Raw genomic sequence first — 26,126 nt, forward strand, 5'->3', positions numbered from 1 at the left:
TCTTTGCATCATAAATACAACACAAGTAAAAAGTGAGCAAACTAACAACGCCATAAAAGTTGTCCATATGGAGATACCGTAAATAAGTGAAGCAAATCTATCTGATTTTAAATCATAGATGCCGCTGATTTGTGCTATTTATTTGGCGTTGTGCAAAGAACTGCATGAAAATAATCCTTTATTTGTTGATAAAACTTTCCTGTAAATATCACTAGTGTGAAAAAGAACAAACATCGTTGGTGTCATTCAACCATGTAGCGTTAATTTTCCAAGAAATTGCTGTCAAATGTATAATGTGCATTTTTGCACTAACACAAAAATATATGCTGAAGCACGTATTTTTAATTAGCCTGTGTTGACTATGCACTTGAACCTGTACATGACACAGAAAAGCAAATCTGTCTACAGATTAAGAATTTGCTTTAATAATTTGTTCCAATTTTAGGAAATCGTGGCAAGGTTGAATTCATTATTTGTTTTATGTTGAATTTTAACTCTTTAAGGTTCACTCCTTGAAAATTATTTTTTGACCCACATTTTGTATTGAATAATATGCTGGCACAACTCTGATAAATACTAATAAGTAACTAAAATAATAATGATGACCTATGGATACAAGGTTAAACAGGTACCTGTTAAAGAGTTATTTGACAGCGAAAAGTAAACAAATTATACAAAGTGGTCAAGATTATTATAATATACTGTATGCCCAATTTGCTTACATGGTGACATATAAAAATAAATCTGTTAATACCTTACAGTTATTGGTTTTAATGTGGGGATTACAATCCTTGATGTAGTTGACAGGCAGATTAACTTTTTAGTTTTTCACTGAACTAGCAAGACGGTGATCTGAACTATATTGACTTAAACACTGTGACAGCAGATTGTCCAGATAGAAAAGAGAAGTTTTTCTGAATTTGAATCTGTCATTTCTAGAATGTTGCATCTTTACAATGTCACTAAAATACTCAAGCCAGAAAAGTTTTCTTTTACTTCAGTTCTTTTATTTAGGTCTGATAGGAAATTATTTGTTTGCAGTCAAACTGGACAAAGACTGAAGTGTAAATGTTTTATTTTTTGATTTGACCACAACAGGTGAAGGACTACATGTGCACAATTAACAAAAACAAGAAAACAAAGTATTATAGTGTGTGCACCTTTTTTTAATAAGGGGATGAATCAGTATGTGTTGGCATATTAGTAAGTCTTAATTAATTTGCAAACAAATAATTTTGGAAACAATCAAGACTATGTTGTTTAAAATTGATGAGCATGCTCACCTAAAATCTACACATTTTCTGTTGTGTGGTGCTAAATATTTAAACAATCATAACTCGGTGGACTTGTTTATGACATCTATCCAGCTGCACTTTATCAAATATTTAATTCAAACAGGATCTTTTGTTGTACTGTTGACTGCCCAGAAGCAGAAAACATGAACTCCACAGAGCTCATTGACTCAAATTGCAGAAAGAGTCAGCTGAGACATTTTGACAGTCTTGTGATTCTTTTGGCTGCTGTGAAAAGAAACTTTGAACAGCCAGAGTCATTCCGCTTGTGCCAGATAGGTGATGATATCATTCCTTTCTAATCCAATTGTCAGTGTTCTCTCATGCTGACGTGTGCTTGGACACAATTAAGAGCCTAAATCAAAAAGGCTGAAAATATTGATTGACTAATAACCCATTCTAGCATTTTGCAAAGTCATGCTGGCATTTATCATAGGCAGACAATAGGGTGTGATCTGCATTTTGAGCGTTTGTGTATCATATTTCCCCTACCCAAGCTGCACAAATATTGTGGCAATAATGGTTGTATAAAGCTGTTCAGAATGCAAACAATCTGATAACAAAGAGCACGGCTTTGGGGGTTTAAAGGAAAGGCATAGAGCAGTTTATTTGTTTTGAATTTGATAGGATTGCCCAACCACAATTCCAAAAAACTTTTAGACGTTTTTGTGAAATGCAATAAAAATTTTAAAAAATAGGAAAAAAATTTTTTTTCTGTTTCTTTGCATTCTGTTTTAGTGATATGAGAACAAAGAAAGAATTTCCAATGTATTCATTGAACAAATTAATTGTTAAATTAATTAAGTATAGATCAATTTTGCTTTTGATAGCTACAATACACTCCAAAAGAAAAGTTATAGAACATTTAAATTAAACTGATTTAAAAGTCCACAGTAAGACGGTGAACTGCTGGTACACGAGAGGTTCATGTTTGGTTATAAAAGCAGCATCTCATTCTTTGATAATTGCTTAATTGTTCCTTGCGAAAAGCCACAAGGGAATTTTCAAACAAAATCAAAGATCACATTTCCTTGTGCTAAAGCTCCTCTTAAATAATTACATTGCAAATGTGTGATGGGCTCAGAGGAGCCCATATATTTTGAGCTGGTTTTTGGATACTGATGTCCAAAGGGATCATCCAGACTTTCATGAGTGACAGCTATTACAAAACGGCATTTTCGGAGTGTCTTTTCTTATCTTGAAGAAAACTTGTTTTTTTACAGGTGAAGTTAGAGTTAAATAGTTGAGTTTTACCATTTTTTATTTTAATTTAGTTAGTTTATCTCTGGGTCTGGCAGAAGCACTTTTAGCTTAGCTTAGCATAAATCACTGAATCTGATTAGACCATTAGCATTTAATCAAAAATGTAAAAAATGAGTTTTGATCATTTTTACAATGAAAATATTTTGTTTGTACTTTTGTACACTAAATTAAAGTTAAAGATTAAGACTAATATCAGATAAATTGATACCGAGTGTCTCTTCCTAAAAACAAATTTCACTTAAAGGTAAAATTCAGTCATAATTTATGCATATTCAACTTGTCAAAAAACTGTTTTGATATTATGTTGAACACAAAAGAAGATGTTTTAAAAATGTTGAAAACAGATAGCTTTTGACTTCCATAGTAATTGAAATATTTGTCTTTAATATTATTTTAAGACATTTTCATGTAACACTATAATCACATGAATAAAAATCACACCTCTCTCTGCCATTGTTTTTCCTGCTCTTTCCCACATTCTCCAGCTTCTTTTTCCCTGGGATGATGAGAGACTTTCCTCCATGCTGAGTGTTTGGCAGCAAGAAGCGAGGGTTGTGCAGAAACTTATGCCGGTCTTTGTGCTTTTTCAGGGAAGCCCTGTCTTCTGCATGACTCTTAGCACTGGTCTTCTCCATCCAAGAAGCCTTCGCCACCAAACCTAGCTTTAGTTTTGAAACAGTTGAAAAACAAATTGTTATTTATTTATTTTTTAATCTTTCATAATTAACAACATTAGTTTAGGATTTGTGACATTTTTAATGTATAAAAGAATGTGTTTTACTTGTGTGTGTGTGTGTATATATATATATATATATATATATATATATATATATATATATACATACATATGTGTGTTTGTGTGTGTGTGTGTGTGTGTGTGTGTGTGTGTGTGTGTGTGTGTGTGTGTGTGTGTGTGTGTGTGTGTGTGTGTGTGTGTGTGTGTTTAATGATTTTTAAAGATGCTATGAATAAAGAAACATATTTTGAAAATCCACCTTTACAATTTTAGATAATCTTGCAGTATGGCTGTTGTTTTTAATTAAAACTGTAGCTTTTAATTAACGCCTAGATTTTAGGAATTTTATTTAAGTATTTGAAACTTAAAAAAATAATGGTAATGGAATAGATTTTAGTTGTGATCAATGGTCACAGTATCTTTTACATTTTTCATCTAAATTACATGGTGCCTATATTTTTTTTGTTTTATATGATCCAATAGTGTCATGATTTTTATAAGTATAGTTCATATTTTTAAGACCAAAAACTTCTTGTGTTTTAAATAATGAGCAACATTTACAGGCAAATGTGTCTTGATCTGGGCTCCAGACTAACAGTACAGGAAAAAAATAATGAAGTAAAAAATATATAAAGGTCATTCTATTGCCTTTGATAAAAGGAAAATGTATTACTATACAGGGCCAAACCTCTGTGTCATTGATGGAGCTGGACTCTGGAGAGGAAGAGAGTGTGATTGTCTCCTCTGAATATTCAAGCAGGCTGTGTGCTGAATGAGCGTGTGGAGGAAGCGGAGTGTATCCATTATCCTGCAGTTCAGTGGAGATGTGCATATTATAGGAGCAAGTAGGCTTGGCAAAGCCTGGACTTGACCTGGCTGTAAAATAGAGAAAGTATTACAGTTACAATACTTAATCTAGTTGTTTGGGTATGTGTTTACTTTTTCTACCCCATGATGCTTTGCATGAATTAAAGGAGTAACTAGAGGGATGGTCTTCCTTAAATAAGCTTAAAGGAGTAGGTGATTGGTTAAGTAGACAAGCGAGACGTGGTTTCGCCGTTGAACCTATATTAACAAGTTAACTCCATTAAAAACTATGTTTACTGAGATGCCATTATTCTCCACACAATTCATCCATTAAATATTCCAATTAATTTATTAGAATTAGGAAAAATAAGCAGACCATAAATAACTACAAATTTGAAACAAGTCACATTATGCATGTGTTGAATACTGTACAGAATAGAAATCAATAAAAAAATTATTTGGAGGAACAAAATATTGTTTTGACTTTAAAACACCAAGCAAAATGTCATTTTCTTCATGGATAAAAATAAATTACAAAACCAAACATACTTTTTTTTCTCAGTTTTCACTCTGTATATGGATTACTTGAGACAACATTTTTATTTCAAATTATTTCCTCCTTCTTTCCTCAAATTGGAAGTGCACAATTAGAAAAACAGCAATTGTGTGTGGAAGAGGTGTAAATTTATGTGAAATGTTACCTTTTGGGCTTTTAACAACTGGGTTGTGCACTGTTGTGTAGTCCAGTGGGCAAATCAAGTTGTTGCTCCTCAAAAGTCCACTGTCCACACACCACTTGAAAGCTGATTTTACTATGGAAAAATAATTAATGCTGTGTTTTTAGTCATAGCACTACAAACCTGCCAACAGACTGTGGATGGTAACAATACTGCTTTGTTTTTAACACAACAGAAGTACAGAGGTCTACCTGGGGGAAGTCCCAGCTGTTGGTAAGCCTCACCGACTTCTTCCAGGATTTTGTTGCGATCATGCTCTTCTTTTGCAGCAGCCTGAAGACGGGCCTGTATGATGTGTGTCTCTAGCATATCAGCATTCTGAATACGTCTGTTGTATTCACTGTGCACCTACAATGAAATCATGAAATATTAGAATTTAGATGATAACAATCTGATAAACTGAAAATAATTAGGTAGACAAAACAACGGTTCAAAGTAACTTTTTTTTTTTCAATTTCACTTTGTAAATTTATCTGCAAACTGAAAATGGCATTGTGCAATCTAATCATCTTGAGCCAAGGACAATAATGATTCCAAATTTTTAGCGTAAGAAAGTTTGAACAGTTGGTGGCCCTAAAATGATTACATTTTCACCATAATTTTCAAAGGCTGCCATAGATTTTAGAGCTGACTACTCATCTAGTTTTCACTTCATATTTCTGTTTTAAATAAATTAAATACGTTTTTGTTTAAATAAATGTACCCTAGTTGTGAAACAAAACACATCTTTCAAACCATCTTACTGATCCCAAACTTTAATAATACAGCTGTATTTTATTACAGGCATTTTGTCAGATGTGATGTAAACAAAGAGGGACCTGTTGTAGCTCCTCAACATATTTTTCATGGTAGCTGTTGCCTCTTCTTCGTGATTTACTGAGATTGGAAACGGTGTCCTTCCCAATCACCTCTGTGCTGTAGAGATCATTGAATATGCTGGCCAGCAGATGAGAAATGTCCTGTAGACACACACAAAAAAAAACAAAATATGAAAATTGCATTTAAAAAAAAAAATGCTTTGGAATGTTTGTTAAAGGTGGCTCAGTGGTTAGTACTGTCGCCTCACAGTAAGACGGTCGCTGGTTCAAGTCCCGGCTGGGACAGTTGGCATTTCTGTGTGGTGTTCTCCTTTTGTGTGGAGTTCTATTTCTTGTGTGCATGTTCTCCCCACGTTGATGTGGGTTTCCTCCAGGTGCTCCAGTTTCCCCCACAGTCCAAAGACATACACTATAGGTTGATTTTGGTTAACTAAATTGGCTGTAGCATATGAGTGTATGGACGTTTCCCTGTACTGGGCTGCGGCTGAAAGGGCATGCGATGCGTAAAACATATGCTGGAATAGCTAACAGTTCATAAATGAGGGACTAAGCCGAAGGAAAATGTATGTATGAATGAATGAATAAATGAATGACAATAAATAATGTACAGTTGAAGTGACATGTTACTAAATTAAAAATAAGGGATTATAAAAAATATTTTGTTCTTGCAATGTTAAAATATGTTTTCCTCATATAACTTATATAATAGTTAAAAAACGTATATTTTTAATATTGTGTGTTATCACCCAGATGATGTATTATTTATATATTTTATTTTTTATGTAATGTGTTTCTTCATGAGGCATCAGTGAATGTTTTCAGCATGTTATATTAGCTGTACGCTTTCCTCAGTTAATACAGTGTAAAAAGACTGATCTCAAGTTTAGCTAGAAATTGGTTTGCATAAGAAACAACAATGCTAAGAACCTGACATTATTTTGGCAGTTTAACAGGTTTAACTATGCAGTGCAAATGTTAAACACAACTGTTCAGTCAGTGGTTATTTTCTTACCTGAGTTGTCTTTGAAGCTGGTGTGTGTCGGTTTATTGACGGTTCTGAACTCTTTAACGTTAGTGCTTTTGGTTCAGTTTCATCAGCCATTGTTTTGACGTTAAAATATTAATCTAGGTAAAAAATGATAACGTTAAACATTCGCGTAGTAAAACACGTCTACTGTGATGGTTGATGCAAACGCCTCATAGATATTTATGTCTAAAAATACACTTATATTAAATGACACAATGGAGAAAAACTCTTTATTACAGTCACCGCCATGTTTGTTTAGGAAGTCACTATAGTAACGCGCTTCTTAAAGGCTCCTCATCCATCCAAGCGATTTAGGACAGAGGCTGTATTTTAAAAAGTCCACAAAACATAGTGTAAACATTTGTGTGTAGAATAATTCAAGTAAAATAATTCAAATAGAAAAGTAATAAATATATATATAGTCTACCATGTGACAAAAGACAGCTGATAAAACAAACAATACTGAAGTGTTGTTGTTTTAGTGTTCTGTTAGTCTTTGTGGGATTTTTAGTGATTTATATTATAGTGTTCGTGTGTGTTTAGTCAATGTGATAGAGTTTGGATGATAGTGTTAAGTGCTTTATATTTGTTGCATTATTTTTCGCCCATTAAAAGTACTGTATAACTTTTTAAACCTTTTTTAATTAAGCCAAATTTTAAGTGCATAAAAGTTATGTCATAAGCAAAAGGCATTTTACAGTCAGTTTTGAATAAAAACACATTTGCAGTTTTATAATTTAAAAATTCTAAAAACCAAAGGGTATAACGTTTGTAAGATACATTCACTCTTGTCTATAAATAAGTTATCCAAAAATAGCATGCACAGTCACACCTCTGCCTGAAGTTCAGGTATGTTTTGGCAGTTTTGAAGGGTGTAGCTGCCAAGCAAGATGATTTTCAAAATCCTCATCAATAAGCAAAGGGGTTTTGTGTTCTGCACTACTGCGCTCACCTGTGGATTATGAAATTTAATTGAGCTCATTGTAGGAATTTTTTAACCATAGCCTACCTTGGTTTATTGCTTCACACCCAGATACTGCATTACAAAACAACATTGTTTGCTCCGGCATGATCACTTACCCTGGACGGTTTGATTGGTCTGATTGTGTTATGAATTTATCATTAATACAATCTCTTACAATAATTCTCTAATAACACATAACACATAACATCATAAGGGGCAGTTGTTGCCTAATGATTAAAGAGTTAGAGACTTTTAATTCAGTTTGAGTCCCAGTACCACAGTATAATGAACTGGTTTCTAATACGTTTATATAATGCCCTTTGAAGGCACCTAATTCACTGGACTGTGTGTATGTGTGTGTGTGTGTGTGTGTGTGTTTGTGTGTGTGAGTGACTGAGAAAGACACACCTAAAAATAACAATAGAGCACCTGACAATACTCACTTCACTTCATTTCACTTCACTGGAGTACCAATGTTAAATTGACATAACCTAAAAACTGAATTAAAAAATAACCTTCTAATCATACTAAGCTTCAAATATAGTCTAAATTGTACACTTCAAACACTAAAACACAACAAATACAGTGTTTTAATAATTAATTACTAAATTGATACATGTTGTGTGTGTGTTTTTAAGATGATTTCCTTGTTTATTTGGAAATATACACTACCAGTCAAATTCTGTAATAATAATAAAAATAATAATAATAATGATGATAATAATAAGAATAATAATAAAATTAATTACAGTGGTTTCTGGAAGAAAGATCATGAGACTCTAAAGACTGAAGTAATGAAGCTGAAAATGCATCATTAAAATCACTGGAATTAATAGTTAAATTACATGATAAACTATTTAAACAGTTATTCTGTAGTTCAATAACATTCTACAATTTTAACAATTTGTATTGTTTTTTGATGAAATGAATGCAGCCTTGGTGAGCAGGAGAAGCTTATTTTAAAACATTTAAAAATCCTACTGACCCCAAACTTTTGACTGGTACTGTATGTGTACTCTACAGACAAACTCTCTTTCACACACACACATTAGATGACACATATGCTATTTCTGTTTGAAATGAAAATTAAAATAAAATGTACAAAAGTTCTTCTATTTATTTTTTCATATCAAAATTCAAAACTGAACACTTGTGAAAAAATAACAGAATTGGAGGGAAACAATGTTTAATCATTTTTCAGACATTTATGTAAACTACATAGCCTACTTTTTCTGGATAAATTAACTATTTGATTTTAATACATTTCTTGTAAACAACTGGATAAATTCCAAATGGTTTAAAGAAAGGTGACAAAATGGATTGTTAATTTTAAATATTGTATAAACTGTTAATTATACATTAGTGGCCTCTGTAAATCATGGTAAAATTATTATTATTATATTATTATTATTACTATTATTACAAATGCTCAAATTACAATTTCTAATGTACAACACTTGAAGATATACAAAACAATAGTTGCATGAAAACCACTTTGTTTTTACATTTACTGTATAATTCTGTATATGACTGTACTTAAAAACACATTTAAAAAACTTGACATACTGCTTTGCATGCTTGCTAGCTACACATGCCCCCATCAACATGAACAACATGCAACCTCTATTTTAGTGAAATGAACAATGTATTGGCTTACCACAGGAATTCAATCTGAACTGAATGCAAACCGCAAACATCACACTTACGTTCTTACACCCCTGATAAGATAATGTGCTTCTTTCTGCAGACGTTTCAGATTAGGGACCAATATTTTTAGCAATTCTGTCTTTGCGGCATATTTTCATAAGGGAATTTTTTAACATAACTGAAGTTGAATCAAGTTAATTCTGCAAATCACTCCGAATAAGATTCGTTTCTTAAATATGATACATCCAGTTGAAATGAATATAGGGTGGAAACCAATGAGACTTTTCAGGACATCATCATTAGCTGGGAGCAGACTTGATAGACCGGTGTTGCTGTGGTGGGTGTGTTGGTGAATTTTCGGTGCACTCCTCTGGATAACAGGCGGGTCCACACAGCGCATGAAACTGTCCTCCTGACAGTGTGTGAATGGTTTGTTTTTACCCAACCCAGTCAGGCGAGCACCACTTGATTCTGGGTGTCTGTCTGCGGGACGTGAAACGTCTTTAGCAACTGGGATATAGGCTGTTTTTACTAAAAGAAAAGTAAAGGGAATTATGGAGCTCAACGGAAAACCCAAGTCAATCGGTAAGTTTTGTATTGTTGTACTAATAATGAGTAAGTAGTGAACGTATTTGATTTGAAGTATTGGGGTCTCGAAACGCTGATTTCATTTGCTTCTCTGTTGTTTTGTAGGTTAAACGGTTTTATTTAGCCTAGATCTGAAATGTAAATTGAGTAGCCTATGTAGGCTAAATTGTGCAAAATTATTGCGAAAACTATTTTTTCCTGGGATGTGTCCGTGGCATCATTGGAATAACATTTTGAGAACTTGAGAATTGCCATGTAGTCAAAGACAGAATTGAGAGTCCATTCATAATAAAACCTTATTAAACAGGCAACTTGCAAACAAACAAACAAACTTATGTTGCTTACAACATTTTCGGACACTTTAGCAAATTTCTTTCGCAGTCTGGATGCAGGCATGCAGTTGATCAGTGTCATGTGAGGATTTAACCAGAAGAAGGCGCGCCATCCCTATAGTTTGTGACGTTTGATGAAGTTTTATTATCTAATGATTAACCCCCTGTCGTGGAATAACTAATTGGTTTGCTGTTGCCTGTCTTTTAAAGAGCAGATAATTTAGCAAGAATTTGCTATAGGAGTCGAACGAAATTGAATCGTTTATTTAAACGTTTTGTTCCAAAGGTTCATCTACAGGAGGCGAAACCTTTGTAGACCACAGGCTGAAAATCAATGTTACAAAGTTAAACCTTTGTCGGGAAGGATATTTTTGTTTCTTTTAAAGCGGTAAGAAAACATGATAGTCGATGCAATTGTTTTCTCTAAATACCACGGTGCTCGAGTCATAACATGTCCAACCGTTTTGCTGCGGAATGAGACGTACAGCAAGTGAGTCAAGATCGGTATGGTTTGGATCCCGCCCATAGAAAGAAAGAAACACAAACGTCATGGTTTTCTCCCGTCATGGTATTTTTCTAGTTAATGTAAATCGAATACGGGCTTTCGTGAAGGATTACGGCAATGTCTTGTCCATTTAAACCTCTCAAAAGGACGAAATCAGAGGAATTCATTTATCAGGAGAAGTCCAAGAACGTGTCAAAAGAGAATGGCAAGCGCATAGGTGGGTGCAGTTTTTAAGTCGGCCGATTCTGCAGTATCACTGTGCTGCTGACTTTCGTGACACTAATCCCAAAGAGTAAAGTGTGTACAGCACCAAAACATGGCATAGACTAGCTGTCGTTTTTTAGTTTTGTCAAACAATGGAACATCATTTAAGCAGTCTGAGCTGTCTAGCTAAAGTTAAAGAGCTGTCTAGCTATTCATAAATGCCGTGGAAAGTGGTAGAAAAGCTCACAGTCCATTTATAAATGTTATAAGTAATGTAAAATGTACTAGAAAAGCTCACTATCTGTGTAAAATTAAGAAAAGAGCTCATTGTGAACATATATGTTGTAAAGAATAAGAAAAGGGTTTACTGTGTACATGTTGTAAATGGTGTAAAATGTAACAAGTTACTACGTTTTTATATGCTGTCAGTGTGTACTGTCCACATATAAATGTTGTATGTGTAAAATGTAGATGAAAAACAGCTCACTGTCTGTTTATATTTATACAACAGTGTAAAATTTAAAAGAAAACCTTACTGTCCATTTAAAAATGTATTAAAGGGTGTAAAAAGTAAGACGTACTGTAAATGTTGTAAAGAGTGTAGAAAGTAAGAGAAGAGCTCTTACTCCACCTATAAATGCTGTAAAAAGTGTAAAAAAATCAGAGAAGGGTTTACCATCATCAACATGTTCATGGGGAAAGGTTTACTGTTCACATTTGAATATTGTAACCAGTATAACACTTAAGAAAGGTTTAATGTCCACTTACAGTCTGCTCTAAATGTGAAAAAAATGCAGAAAATGGCTCACTGACCCTTTATAACGCTGTAAATGGTGTAAAAGGTCATTAAGTGGTTATTCACTGTTGATAAAATAGTAATAAAAGCAGAAGTAGCATATGAAAAAGTGCAGTGCTTGGTTTTAAAAAAGCACAGTTTATTGCACAGAGTAAATATAGTTTATTGTGTAGAGTCAACCAAATCAGTGGGTGTAGTACAGTGGCAAATCAGATTTTGTTTGGTGTAAGAAGCTTCACTAAAGAGAAGAACTGATTTAAACACTGCATGGATATACTGAAGTTAGCTTTTGAGAGAAGGACATTATTTCGTAAGGATTGTCCCGTTCTTCTTTTTGTTGTTTTGCTTTATGGTGGTAAATTAAATTTTACTAAAATATATCATATCATTTATTATTTTGTGTATATTTTTATTATTTTATTTTTAAAAAATATTGTAGGATTATGACATTCTACCAAGTACGAATGAGCAGTTTTTGGGGTTGACTGGAGTTTAACTGTACATCTTTCGGCAACCTTTCAACGATGCAACGTTGCAAAAAATAAATAAATAAATAAATAAATAAAAAAATTATAATAATAATAAAAATGGAATTAAATTAAATGGAAGAAAATGAAAAAATTATCAAAACAGCTACAAAATCATAACTACAACTATCATATATTTCCCACTTCTTCACAATGCCTTAAAACTGAATACATTTGAATTACTGTTTTCATATATTTTGATAATCACAACGAAGCACCTTCATGTAATTTTAAATATAACTTGCATTTGATCCAAAAGAAAACTGAAGCATTGAATTTTGTTATATATTTGCCATTTAAACATGCTTACATGCAATATTCAAACATATGTATGCAGTGCATATGTCGAACCTTTATTCAGAGTAGCAGAGCTGCTGGAAGAGAAATGAACTTATAATGGCAACATAATTATGACTAATGTGCTAACATAAGATATGATTTTGAGGAAACACGACCAAAAGTTGGCTGTCAGGTTAAATAAGGATTAAAAATATCAAAAATAGTTCATTAAGTTCTGCAAGTTTTTTGAAGTTGTATTTAGGTTTGAGTGAGGATCGGACTTGGCTATTGTTATTATGAAAATCTTACTTGACTGCAGCAGTGGGATCAATGGTGCATCAAGCATCAAATGCAATGCAGCAGCATTATTTATAAAACTATGATCAATTAGCCAGTTACTTAACAACATATGTGTTTATTTTAAGCATAACTTATTAAGCAAAGTTAATCAAGTTTCATTGTAATTGTTTTATTAGCTTAAGTCAAAATTTTACAGCAACCATGTATTTTTTAACGTGAATGTGTCTTGTTTCAATTTTTAGGTCTGAGAAAAACTGACTGACTGATCATAATTCTTTTACCATGTATTTTCAGTGTAACAGCTGATATATTTTAAAAAAAGTCATCATATTGTATACATATTTAGAGCCAGGATAATTTGATGACACTTTTTTTTAATGATTAGAATGTAGCCCTGTAATACTATTCATAGTCTGTAAAAATCTTAATGCCACTTTATTTCATCAAATAAACCAATAACCTTAATTCTTTAAAATGTTAGTCATAATAAGTATAATAAGTATGTTGTTTAATTTTAGATTAAAAAATGTCATGCAGTATGAAGATGTAACATTATTTCATTAACATTTTGACTTTTCAATTTGCTACTTTTAAAGTAAACACCTTATTTGCAATTCATTATGCATTTTAAATTAAGGGTGAAGGGGCTAAAAATAAGATGGTGTAAATTTAAAAGCATTAAATTGACACCATCTTATTTTTAGCCTCTTCACCCTTAATTCTAATACTGTACAGGACGAGCACCTTGTGCATTCTGCTTTAAATAACTTCTATTGTGTTTAATGGAAGAATGGAACACAATCAGGTTTCAAACTTAAGAAAAGATAAGAAGAAGACGACTCTTGGCATATTTTTAGTTGTTACGCACATGCGGAGTTGCATAACTTCTGCCATCAGCTGCCTTTGACATGACTCACAAACTTGTTATGGTTTTGAAAACATACTGCTGCTCTTGTGCAGATTTTGTTTTTGGAATAGGAAATTGCAGAATTAATTCATTCATTTATCTTTGGCTTAGTCCACTATTTATCAGAGGTTGCCACGATGGAATGAAACGCCAACTATTCCAGCATATGTTTTATGCAGCAGATGCCCTTCCAGCTGCAACCCAGTGCTGGAGAAAAATGCAGAATTTATGAAACATATTGTCAATTAATCCTAAAATCTGTGCAAATTTAAGGGCCAGATTTTCAAAATATGGAACATTAATTATGAAAGTCAATCGTCAACAGTTTAGCCTCTAATATTTTTATAAAAATCTTCTTTCTCCATGTATTGGAAATTTCTCTGGCTTTAATTTTTCAACAATGGCACATCCAAAATTCCACATCTGGCTCTAATTTCATCAAAGGTCACAGAAATGAGATATCCGGAGAGTATTTTTTGAACTTAGCAACATCTACACATTTGCATGCTAAGTAACTCTGGATTTTGATTTGAATGTAGAGCTTAAAGCTTGATTCTCATATTTTCCCTAATGCTTAATCCCACAGAAATACTAGTATCAAAATAAAACGGAGTAAACTCGGAATAAACTGTTCTGAATAAACACAGGCAATCATCCCAGCACAGAAAATGTTTTCTGCCTGTTTCAAAGTAGGCAGACTCTCAACTCAAATCATAAACAGCCTCTGTGGCAAAACAGCTTGTGAAAAAATGTCTGCAATGTTGTGGTTTTGCTCACACCCTTGGATCATAGAAGTTGGAAAATATTCATAATTCAGCTGTTGGGCCAATTAAAGTCGCAGTGTTAAAGGGTCATGACACTCCCCACTTTCGGTTCAGGTCTACCTCAGAATTTTTTCAAAAGATGCATCATAATTGGCGTGGAGCTCTGCAAGCAAAGGACAGGGGTGGGCGTGGCCAACAGGGGAGAAGGAGGGGAGCAAACAACTTTTGTCAGTTAGTTTACAAAATGAGACACAAACCTTGAGGAGACACATGATTTTATAGTTTACAAAGTTAAAATGCAAAGAAAAAAACAGTAATTTAATGCCTTGCTAGATTTTTTTTATTTATAATTTCATATACACATTACTACAATTTATATAATTATAAAGATAATCGTGTTCATATAAACACTATAAATGAGGACTTTTCCCTCAATCCCCGGGTCTGAATCATAGGTCTGAATGCAGACTCAGTGCAGCAGCTCTCTTGCCCTGTCTATTTTAACCATTAGCCCTGTTGGTAATCTGGAAGATTTAGGCAAACACAGCAGCATGGTGATGTGTCTAAATGTGAACAAACTTCTGATAAGAGACAAAGTCCGCCATTCTCCAATTCTCGTACTGCTCTCCCGACAAAAATGCTTGCTGGACACAAACAGCTTTGCTGGATCGGCCCTGACAGCATCACAGGGAAAAACATGCAACAAACCCCGTGGATCATGGTAACAAACACATATGACCCTTCATGAACAGCTAAATACAGTGTGCCGTGGGTCTGTGTCTCACAGCTTGGCACTGGCAGGTCTGCCTTGCCTTCGGAAAGCATGTGCAGTAATGAATAATTAAGAAGCGGGCTCTTCTCATAGGATAAGAAAACTCAGCTAATAATGAGAAACCGACGCGTCATCTTTGGACTTACAGTTTTGCGCTACGTCGCCGATTTTGATCCTACCCAATAATAATTTTAGACCCGGAAGATGAAATTAGCTGACAAAAGCTCTAAATTATCCAGCTTTTGCCAATTAAAGCTAACAGGTGCTAACATTGTCTTAACTGATGCTCAACACAAATCTGTTAAAATCTCAAAAAAAGTCCTTGAGGGTTTAGTGAACCTTTAAATTTCAACAAGGTCACTTTTGTATCACTTTTATTTTTGTCCTAATCGTAATAGTACAGGCATAAAGTGCGATATAATTACAATTTCAGCCACTCCTGTAGAGGAAATAAAAACATTTTATAGAAGAACTGATCTTTGTTGCGACATTGACATGAACTGACCACACATCACATACAAACACATACACTGTATAGTGTCTTTGCTTGCTTTATAGATAAAATAATCCTTACATAACTATGTGAAAGTCAGTCCCGAGAATTATATTTATGTCATTTTTCATTCATTCATTCATTTTCTTGTGAGCTTAATCCCTTTATTAATCTGGGGTCGCCACAGCAGTATGCACCGCCAACTTATCCAGCAAGTTTTTTACGCAGCGGATGCCCTTCCAGCCACAACCCATCTCTGGGAAACATCCACACACCCATTCACACATACACACTCATACACTACAGACAATTTAGCCTACCCAATTCACCTGTACCACATGTCTTAGGACTGTGGGGGAAACCGGAGCACCCGGAGGAAACCCACACGAACGCAGGGAGAACATGCAAACTCGACACAGAAACGCCAACTTAGCCGAGGCTTGAACCAGCAACCCAGCGACCTTCTTGCTGTGAGGCAACAGCACTACCCACTGCGCCACTGCTTTGCCCCTTATGTCATTATATGTATCAATATATTTGGTGTATTGTAAGGAGTTCATATGTTATATTGATCTTCTCTTAATTAAATGAATAATTATATATGTGTGTGCTTTTAGTCAATATTTTATTTAAATTAGTTATTAAGTACCTCAAGTTAAACTAAATAAAACGCCAAATTTTGAAAAGAAAATATATTTTAATGATCATTGATTTTATTTATTTTATTTTATTGCAAGCAACAAAAAGGTTTTAGTTGATATTAATATTATTTTAATTTAAGATTGCCTATATATTTTTTTAAAATGTTCTGTTGCAATTTTTTGAGCACTGATTTTTATTTCTAATCTTTATTCTGAATGAGAGCTGTGGGTTTATGATTTCAACCAAATATTATAAATATTTTTTGTATATGCATGTGGTCAGTGTTACATTTCAGTGGTATTGTACCCCAAAAAAACAAAAACAGGACTGTTAGTAAAATATGTAATAGTTTAATGATTTACATGATTTTTAATGGTTCTAAGTCTGCATTTTGAACAATGCTGGTAACCACCAAATTCCAAAGTAGGAAAGAATATCTTTAGGGCAATTAGGCAAGCTGATGTATAACGATGGTTTGTTCTGTATACTTTCAAAAAAATATATAGTTTTAAGGGGCTAATAATTGTGTCCTTAAAATGGTTTTTAAAAAATTAAAAACTGCTTTTATTCTAGCCGAAATAAAACAAATAAGACTTTCTCCAGAAGAAAAAATATTAACAGACTTACTAAGTAAATTTCCTCGCTTTGTTAAACATAATTTGGGAAATATTTAAAAAGAAAAAAAATCAAAGGGGGGCTAATAATTCTGACTTCAACTGTATATTATTTACCATATTAGGTAGCCAATATTTTACAGTAGTTATGCAATATGACACAATGACACAAATCATAAAAATACAGCTTCTTTATTCTGGTCTCACTTTAAGACAAAATTTAAAACAGATTTAAAATGGTAGGATTAAGCCAAAGGAAGGCTGTAGAACTCTTATTTTTATCCACAATATTACTTTCTCTTTCTTATATTTCAATCCCCGGAGTATCTGACATCATGTATGTACTTCACTCATGATATGCGTTAGGGATTCCCCTACTGTAATACACCTTAAACACGGATTGCTGTAAAACTTGTCAATGTCAGGGAAGCCTTTTCTCGTGTCAACGCGGCTACCAGCCATTCATGTAAAGCACAAATAATTGGGTCACGTCATGTGCACTGACTGTCATTCTTAGACCAATCATCATCATTGCAAACTGCTTTTCTGTCTGTTCTATTGAACCATTTGTTAGATGTTTGCTCCAACTTTCTTTTGCAGTCTGAGGCACGTCAAACCACAAAACAGCCAATTTGCGCCGTGTTATTCACTCGATATGCTCCACAGGATGTCTAATCAATCTGTTCATTGACTTGTAGATATGATTGAGTAGATATATTGAGATCTGTAAATCACTCACGCTACATCTACGTCTACTTACTGCACTGTCTGCAAAACAATCCCCCCCGCTTTCATGTAATGTAAGGATTGTGAGAGCTCAGGTGATTTTTTGACACTCAAGTACATCTCATGTGCTGCATATGCAATGTCTATAAGTCATGTAAAACAATTATATGCAAACTGAAATAAATGCAATTTGATTATATGGTTTAGAATAGGATGTTTTATGAGATTGTTTACATTTTTTGCAATTATTTTGTGTTTAAATTAACATTTTTGCAGGATCGCAAACATTTGCGAATTTTTGTTGATTTTGCATTGGGTTCAGACAAAAACTAGGGGGTCTGGTTAACAGCATTTTCAGAATTTCTCTTTTTTAACAGAAATGGGTCATGTATCTTAAATTAATTTACAAAAAAAATTAGGCCACTTCAAGGTTGTTATTATTATTTAATTGATTATCCATTAAAATTTTAATTATTATTATTGTTGTTATTGTATTAATACTCTAGGTCTGTGGTTTGAGTAATGTGTTCATATGTATTTTTTACTGGTTCTTTTGAAGGTTATTGTTTTTTATCAAGTCTTTTTTTAAGACTCAACGTTTTTTAAGAACTATAGATTACCTTTATCATACTTCCAGCTCACCCAGCAGGTTTTGACCTTTAGGAAAGCTTAGTAATTTCTGCAAGATCATTTAGCTTTTGTTTAAAAAAAAGGTGTGTCCAGGCATTAGCATTACTGCAACCATTTATAACACCTTTTTCAATAGGTTTGACCTAGAGATGACTCAGCATCTGATAGTGAAACTGTATCTGTATTTTTACTTCCTAAGATACACTTGATCTCATAAATTAGGAAACTTTGACTCCACTTAGCCCATTTTATGACCCATTTTATGACCCATTTGCTTGACCTTTAGGTTTGGATGAAGACCCAGACTTACAGTTTTTGCTCAGAGGTGGAGACCTGATAAAAGTGAAGTCCAACTCGTGGAAGAAGACCCGCTTTTTGAAACTGAATGAAGACTGCAAGACTATATATCAGTCGTCCAGCAAGGCATTCAAGAGAGAATCCAGCTGTAAGTATCAGTGCTGTTTGAAAGAGGTGGCCAAAAACAGGTTTGGGGTGGATCATGGAGATTCAGATTTTACTGTGATAATATTATTTGGTTTACTCTAAAAACACTGTTGCTACATTCCTAATGGGATAAAATCATCCTCACAAGAGCACTTGGGAGTGAGCACTAATGGAAAAGTGTTGTTAGAAACTGGCCACTTTTTTGGCCATTAAAAATATTTGAATTGGTAAAGTGATAGACTTTTTGTTTCTGTGATTGTTTGTGCACAGATTATGCGAGATGATACACAATTGTTAAAACAGCTTTCAGTTATGATTTGACGAGTTCAAACGATGCACTGTAGTAGTGATTGTCTGGTGGTGCAATGTGAATTGATCTTACGGTGCCTAAACATCTTTTTTATGTTTGGCATTTTGATGAATACTTGCTTGTGTTTATCAAACAATGATGCCTCAACCCATCAGAGGAAAAAAAGAGAAAGCATGGATAGATGCTGTAAATGTTTGACAATCCTTGGTCTTGAAGTAAATTCTGCAAAAATGTTTTTATGGTGTAAAATAAAATTAAATGAATGTTAAAAAAGAATAAAACTATATAAACTCATGTGTATAAAACAAGATAATGGTTTAGATAATGTTAATGTATTTACTAAGTATGAGCAGTATTTTGCTGCATTTATTAATCATAGTTTTTTACATTTTAAAATGTTAAACATTTTTATTAAAGTCGAAAGTTGTGCTTTTTAACATTTGTTAATTTACTGTGAGTTGCAAACTAACAATTACCTTTAACTTTTTTTCAACATTAACAAAGACAAGTATATTTTTCAGTGTTTGTTGATGTTAGTTGTTCATGTGTTAACAAATGTATATTAATTAAATCAATTGAAATTTCACAATAAAAATAAAATAATTTTATTCCGCAAAGATGAATTCATTTGATAAGCACCAGTTTTAAAAAAAATCATAAAATAAAGTGGTTATTTTAAAAACACAAAATAAATACTGTTAGAAAATGATCAGTTTTCACATACATCAAGCAGGAAATCTTTTTTTTTACTATTTATAATTTAAAACATGTTTCTTGAGCAACAGATCAGCAGTTTCATTCATTTATTTTCTTTTCGGCTTAGTCCCTTTATTAATCTGGGATCACCACAGTGGAATGAACTGCCAGCATATCTAGCATATGTTTTACGCAGTGGATGCCCTTCCAGCTACAACCCATCACTGGGAAACACCCATACACTCTTGTTCACACACATACTCTACAAACTCCACAATTTTAGCTTACCCGAATCATCTATGGAGCATATTTTTGGACTGTGGGGGAAACCGGAGCACCCGGAGGAAAACCACATGAACACGAGGCAAACATGCAAGCTCTACAGAGAAATGCCAAAGGACCCTGCTGGGACTCAAACCAGTGACCTTCTTACTGTGAGGTGACAGCGCTACCCACTGCGCCACCCAGATCAGCAGTTTAAATAAGGTTAAATAATAATAAATAATAATAAAAATAATGTGTAAAAAAAGCATCTTGAATTTATTGGATGTGAGGTGCTCTATAAAATGTTTTGTCATATTTTAATCTATACACATCAAAATTAAAATAGTATTTACACATCAAATAATTCATTTATTCATTCATTCATTTTCCTTCGGCTTAGTCCCTTATTAACCAGGGGTTAACACTGGGAGAACACGCAAACTTTACACAGAAATGCCAACTGGTCCAGTCAGGACTTGACCCAGTGACCTTCTTGCTCTGAGGCGGCAGTGCTAACCACTGAGCCCCCGTGCTGCCTCACAAATAATACATCATACACTAAAAGATTGATTTTGGTATTTAAAAATTAATGTGCAATTTCATTTAATAAAACTAAAAATATATCAATGTACTAGGCATGCGCCGGTATAAGATTTTAATGGTATGATAACTTTGGATAAAAATATTATGGATTCAGGGTTTTGTGATTGCTTCCATTCAATACAGTACACTAAAACAGTCTGTGAGCCGAGTAGTATGTCTGAATTCATAGAATTAAAAAACAGTATGCAAAAAGTACCTGGAAGACCTACTACTTCCTGTGAGATTCTAAAGTTCACATCCAATGGACACTATGATATCCTCCTAGGGCTTGAGTGTCCACATATGTGCACAGCACATTTTAGCTCTTAAGTGGCTGTTTAAAATACTTTTGAATGTTTTATTTTTTTGTTACAAACATACAGTGTCATCCTGCAACTGTTTTGCAGCAGATGAAATGTCCCAAACACTATTTTTTACTGTCCAAATTGGGAATAAAAAAATAGTTTTTACTCTCTGATATTAAAGCAAGTAAAAAAAATCTATGTTTTCTATGCATTAAAAAACATTCAGGAAAAAAGTGTTTTATGTAAATTCAGACCACGAGTCCACTTATATGGACATCATTTTTCTCTAAAAGTGCATCATATCAAAAGGCAATACTTAGATTTTTATTCTATTTAAGTTCCAATAAGCCCAAATAGCTAAGAAAAATAAAAAATGCACGTTAAACAACACCTTGGGTCTTGCAATCGCATGATGCCCCACGAGAGAAATCACGAATGGGAGTAAAGCGACGCAGCTGATGCGGGTATGTCATGTGATCATGACAAAATGGCATCCATACTTCCTTAGCTCCAATCATACTACTCACATTCAAACTGGATAGAAAGGTCGAGTAGTATATATCTATTGAGCAGTAGGCGAATTCAGACATAGTCAATATGTTTTATTTTGAGAAACATTTATAATATTTGGAACAGTAAACTTGTCAGGCTGAATAATTCAAATATATCATTGACTTCTGCTATGTTTATTAGTTTCAAAAACACACTTAGATTTATTTAAAATTAAAAACGGCATCATTGCATATCTTTTCTGCTGGAGTAACTGTACTGTAAAAAAACAACAACAAAAAATCTTTCTAACTTATACAGAACCAAACCAACAGTAAAACAGAAAATTTTGGTGGTTTTAAAACTTTGACTTTTCTAAACTGCGGTATACCTTGAAAGCGGTTATTGTCCCATGCCTAATATGTACAGTACACATATACATATATGTACGCATTTTCTGTACACTATTATGTTATATGTGAATATAAACACATTATTATGTTTGAGTTACTTTCTGCTAAAGTTACTTTCTACACTGTAATGCAATAACCTTGCTTAATTTCCTGAAAATAAATGACCTCATGCTGAGATCCACATGCCTCACATCAAATATCCCTCCTGTAACCTCATCTTTATTGTGCCTGGAGCTTTAAATAGATAGCCGGACCTTGGTTTAACCAGCTGAGAAAGATTTTAGGTTGGATGGAAAGGAAACATCTGATCAGAAAAATGACCAGAAAGGAAGGGGATGAAATTTGGTGGTGATCTAAAATTCTTTTTGCACATGTGGCATATAAAGCCCTCTGCTCTTCATAGTTTCCGTCCTGATTTCTCCTGAGCAAAGGCCTCAAATCAGGCCTCTTTATCTGTGGTCTGCCAGACTACAGCTTTGTCGGTTTTTATGGGTGTGTGTTTGTGGGTGTGTGTCTGTGTGTGTGTCTGTGTGTGTGAGAGAAAAAACAAGGATCAAACACAAATGACAAGGATTGAAGTGAAAACACCAGATATCAGCAGGGAAACCCTCTGGTCCTGCTCACATGATATTTTCACCCATTAGCATTGTGTTTTGACAGGCGTTTTACTCCCATTGGCCGGGAATGATGATTAGATGGATTACACATGTGGTTAAGGCGTTTCAGCCTCTTTTGTTGTCTTTAAAACAATGACATCCATGATGACAGAATGCTTGGGAAAGTACCAAACTCCTCAAAATGAGAAAGATCATATTTGGTTTAACATAAGAGAGCTAGTTTAAGTAACAATTCACACTATTTACTACCAGCTTTTTACTTGTAACATATTGTTTATTAGCACTTATAAAGTATGTTCTTATTTTACATCTCTAATTCTGCTCAATACTAAACCCAACCTTAATAACTATTGATTAGCAGATAATTAGTAGTTTATTTAGCTACAAGTCTAACTTAATGGTTTGTTAATAGTGTGAATTGAACAATAAGAAAAGTGAGACCTAATAATTATAGGAGATGACACACTAATGGTTTCTAAAATGTAGTTCACTCTCATAGTTAATGTTTTAAATATGAGAAGACAAGAGAGGATCGTGTTTTTAAGCACAGGATGTGAGGTTTTTATTATCTTAAAGTGATGGTGCCAAGTTTATCTCCAACTAATAGGATTTGGAGGGGTGGGAAAGTAAGCAAAGGAAACTGAGGAAACGTAGCAGATTGTTTTTTTTATCAAATACTAGTGCTGATGCAGACCATAAAAGTGTCCAAAAATGAGACGATGAGCATGTTTATCTCGTAAACCCTGTTCGGAGAGTTAACATCTTCTTGCTGGGGTGAGCAGGGCACAGGTTAACATGGGTTTAGTTTAAGCACACATGGTTTGAACATTTCCTACACATGCTTAAGAGTAATTTAACATAACATAATATATGCATAACAGTAGCATAACGGAACTGACTTTATTTTCTTTATCAACGCAATACATTTACTATATTTGAACATTAATTTGTCAATATCAAAATTACATCAATAGAGAAAGTAGATTTTCCATCTTTCATTTCAGTGTTTATTTAAAATGAGACAAATCTGCTAATAGTTGAATCTCTGTTTTTTTAGAGGTTTAGAGAGCTCTAAAAATTAGCAGGAAAATACAGTCATGCTGGGGGAAAACACTGTTATTACATATTATTACATTATTTCTTATTATTTTATTATTATTTATTACAACCCCAAATCAGAAAAAGTTGAAACAGTATGGAAAACGTAAATAAAAAAAGTAGTGGTTTCTAAATTTTCTTTAGAAATTGCAGACAATACAACAAATGTATTTAATGTGTTCCTAGTGATTTTTATAGTTTTTTTTTTTTCAAAATGATTTTGAATTAGTATTACAATTTTGGTTTTTACATACAGTAAAGTATTTACCACTTTGTAATGTTGTTATTTATTTTTAACATCACTTAAAAGACGTTTAGGGACTGAAGACGTGTTGACTGAAGACAAATGATGAAGTGTTTCGGGTGTAATTTTGTCCCAGTCTTCCTGCAAACAAGTATTGAGGTGGACAACAGTATGAGGTCTTCATTGTCGCATTTTGCACTTTAAAATGAGCCACACATTCTCTACTGGAGAAAGGTCGAGACTGCAGGCATGCCAGTCAAGTACCTGTATCTTGTAAAATGCCTATGAAATTCAAGTCAAAGTAAATTTGGAAGTCAATTTTTTTTAATTGCTTTGTCCATACTGTCACAACTGGGGTTGTAGTACAACTAAGCTATTCTAGGACATCAAAAATTTAACTTTTGTGAATATCTGTACTCTTCATCTATCTTGATCTCTTTTTCATTCATTCATTTTCTTTTCGGCTTAGTCCAATTATTAATCTGGGGTCGCCACAGCTGAATGAACCGCCAACTTATCCAGCATATGTTATTACGCAGCGGATGCCCTTCCAACCGCAACCCAGCACTAAGAAACACCCATACACTCTTGCATGCACACACATACACTGCAGACAATTTAGACGATACAATTTACCTATATTACGTGTCTTTGGACTGTTGGAGAAACCGGAGCACCCGGAGGAAACCCACACAAACACAGGGAGAATGTGCAAACTCCACACAGAAATGCCAGCTGACCCAGCCGGGGATTGAACCAGTGACCTACTTGCTGTGAGGCGAAAACACTACCCACTGCACTACCATGTCGCCTGATCTCTTTTTCATATTTTTTAATTTTAAAAATGAATTCTTAATCTTAAGATTTCTATTCTTCTTCTTCTTCTTCTTAAAGTTATTATTTAGCTTAAACAGCTCAATATCTACAGTATAATAGTCAACACATTTTTTGTTCTAAGTTCTAAGTTATATTATGACATATGATTCTGAAGTAAAATGTCAACACAGGAATAAATTACATATTAAAATACTTTTAAATAAGAAACATTTATTGTACACTGCAACACTATCTACAATATTAGTCATTCACTGTAAATCCAAGATTAGAGATAAAAAAAAGTAAATTAATTTATGTTCAAAATAATACATGTAAAGAAATAAATGTTCTGCTTTAATATCTAGCTCTTCACTGACAATTATCATAGCTCAGACCTGATCTTTCTTCTCACTGAGTGTAGATACAGTGAAAGCAAGCACCTAACAGGATGTGGTTTATCAATCAAACGGCTTAAAGGATGAGGCATGAGTGCAGAAGAAATAAAGAATGCTCTTTGAAAGTGAAGCTTTTTCTGCATCAGGGCTTGACATTAACACCCGCCAACCCAAATGTGGGTAGATTTCAATTGCGGCAGGTTAGACAGCTGCTCCCACTAGCCACTTTGGCAGGTTGAATATGTTTTTTTTATTTATTATTTAGCTTTCTTAAAAGTCACGTGAATTAAAAGCTATTTGCAATGCAACACTATATGAAACCACAACTCATAAACAAAATCATAAACAAATCATGAACAAACCAAACATTTTTTATATAGGTTATGTAACAAGATGTGACCCAAAAAAAGGACAGAATGCTCAAGTAAACCTGTTTTTACCTCATAATAGTTGCATTGTTGCCCATTACATATAGGGTAACAAATGCTAGGTTTCACACAATTGATTAGTTTTAGGACAACATGAAAGAATTAAGTTAACTTACTAGTTTTCAAATTTAAGTTGATTAAACATAAAAAGTTTAAGTCCCCCCAAAGTTGCTGTTTTAGGTCATTTTAAATAAGTATTTTGAACAAAAAAAAATTATTGTTTGAGTGCAGTGAGAATGAAAATGTTTCTTCTTGTTGCAGACTTACATTACTAATGAATTATTATATTTTTTACATTGTTACTTTGGAAAAAAACTACAACTACAACATGTCAATAAAAGTAACTTTGTTAAAGTTTTAACATTCAATGCAGTTGAAGTCAAAGGCCACGGTCCTACTAAGTAATGCAATAATCATAAACAAAAGGAAAATAGTCATGAAAACTCAGCTACATTTTTCATTCTTATGTTAGACAAAATTGATTATTAATAATTATATATTTGGTGTGGGTTTGTCATACATACAGTACATGTTCATAGAAAGTGGCCTTTGCTCCAGTTATCTGAATACACACTAACCATCACTGATCTGATTCTTCACTGTCAGCCGTCTATTGTGCCTGATTGTTTTATTTGGGATCATACATTAATCGGAA

The 26,126-nt window shown here is 33.5% G+C and overlaps 2 protein-coding genes and 1 long non-coding RNA gene across 17 annotated transcripts in view; 1 reads left to right on the forward strand and 2 right to left on the reverse strand.

The window, feature by feature from the left end:
- dlec1 (DLEC1 cilia and flagella associated protein) overlaps positions 1 to 6,939 on the reverse strand; it is a 36,089-nt gene extending 29,150 nt beyond the window's left edge. For 11 of the 13 annotated variants that reach the window (XR_015524897.1, XR_015524896.1, XR_015524895.1 and 8 more), the window contains exons 1-6: positions 6,666 to 6,939; positions 5,654 to 5,794; positions 5,027 to 5,183; positions 4,800 to 4,910; positions 3,980 to 4,167; positions 2,997 to 3,217 (exon numbers count right to left, since the gene is read on the reverse strand). Coding sequence is in view for 10 of the 13 variants with exons in the window: in XM_087309449.1 (XP_087165575.1) it covers positions 2,997 to 3,217; positions 3,980 to 4,167; positions 4,800 to 4,910; positions 5,027 to 5,183; positions 5,654 to 5,794; positions 6,666 to 6,755 (908 nt within the window). In the remaining 3 variants the exon portion in view is untranslated. Of the gene's footprint in view, positions 1 to 2,996; positions 3,218 to 3,979; positions 4,168 to 4,799; positions 4,911 to 5,026; positions 5,184 to 5,653; positions 5,795 to 5,901 lie in introns of all 13 variants that reach the window. The other 2 variants (XM_087309451.1, XM_087309450.1) reach the window with 1 other exon arrangement.
- A 2,780-nt stretch (positions 6,940 to 9,719) lies between these two features.
- plcd1a (phospholipase C, delta 1a) overlaps positions 9,720 to 26,126 on the forward strand; it is a 46,337-nt gene continuing 29,930 nt past the window's right edge. Inside the window, exons 1-2 of one of the 3 annotated variants that reach the window (XM_087308680.1) lie at positions 9,720 to 9,876; positions 18,657 to 18,815. In XM_087308680.1, the coding sequence (XP_087164806.1) occupies positions 9,846 to 9,876; positions 18,657 to 18,815 (190 nt within the window). In that variant the 5' untranslated portion in view covers positions 9,720 to 9,845. 3 annotated transcript variants of the gene reach the window in all.
- On the reverse strand, positions 14,752 to 18,147 carry LOC147838031 (uncharacterized). The gene is made up of 2 exons (XR_015524913.1): positions 16,169 to 18,147; positions 14,752 to 16,107 (listed from the first exon to the last, which is right to left on the reverse strand). It is a non-coding gene; the product is annotated as an uncharacterized LOC147838031 (long non-coding RNA).

This window comes from Danio rerio, chromosome 24 (assembly GCF_052040795.2).
Source record: "Danio rerio strain M-AB ecotype USA chromosome 24, GRCz13ab, whole genome shotgun sequence".
Taxonomy (NCBI): Eukaryota; Metazoa; Chordata; class Actinopteri; order Cypriniformes; family Danionidae; genus Danio; species Danio rerio.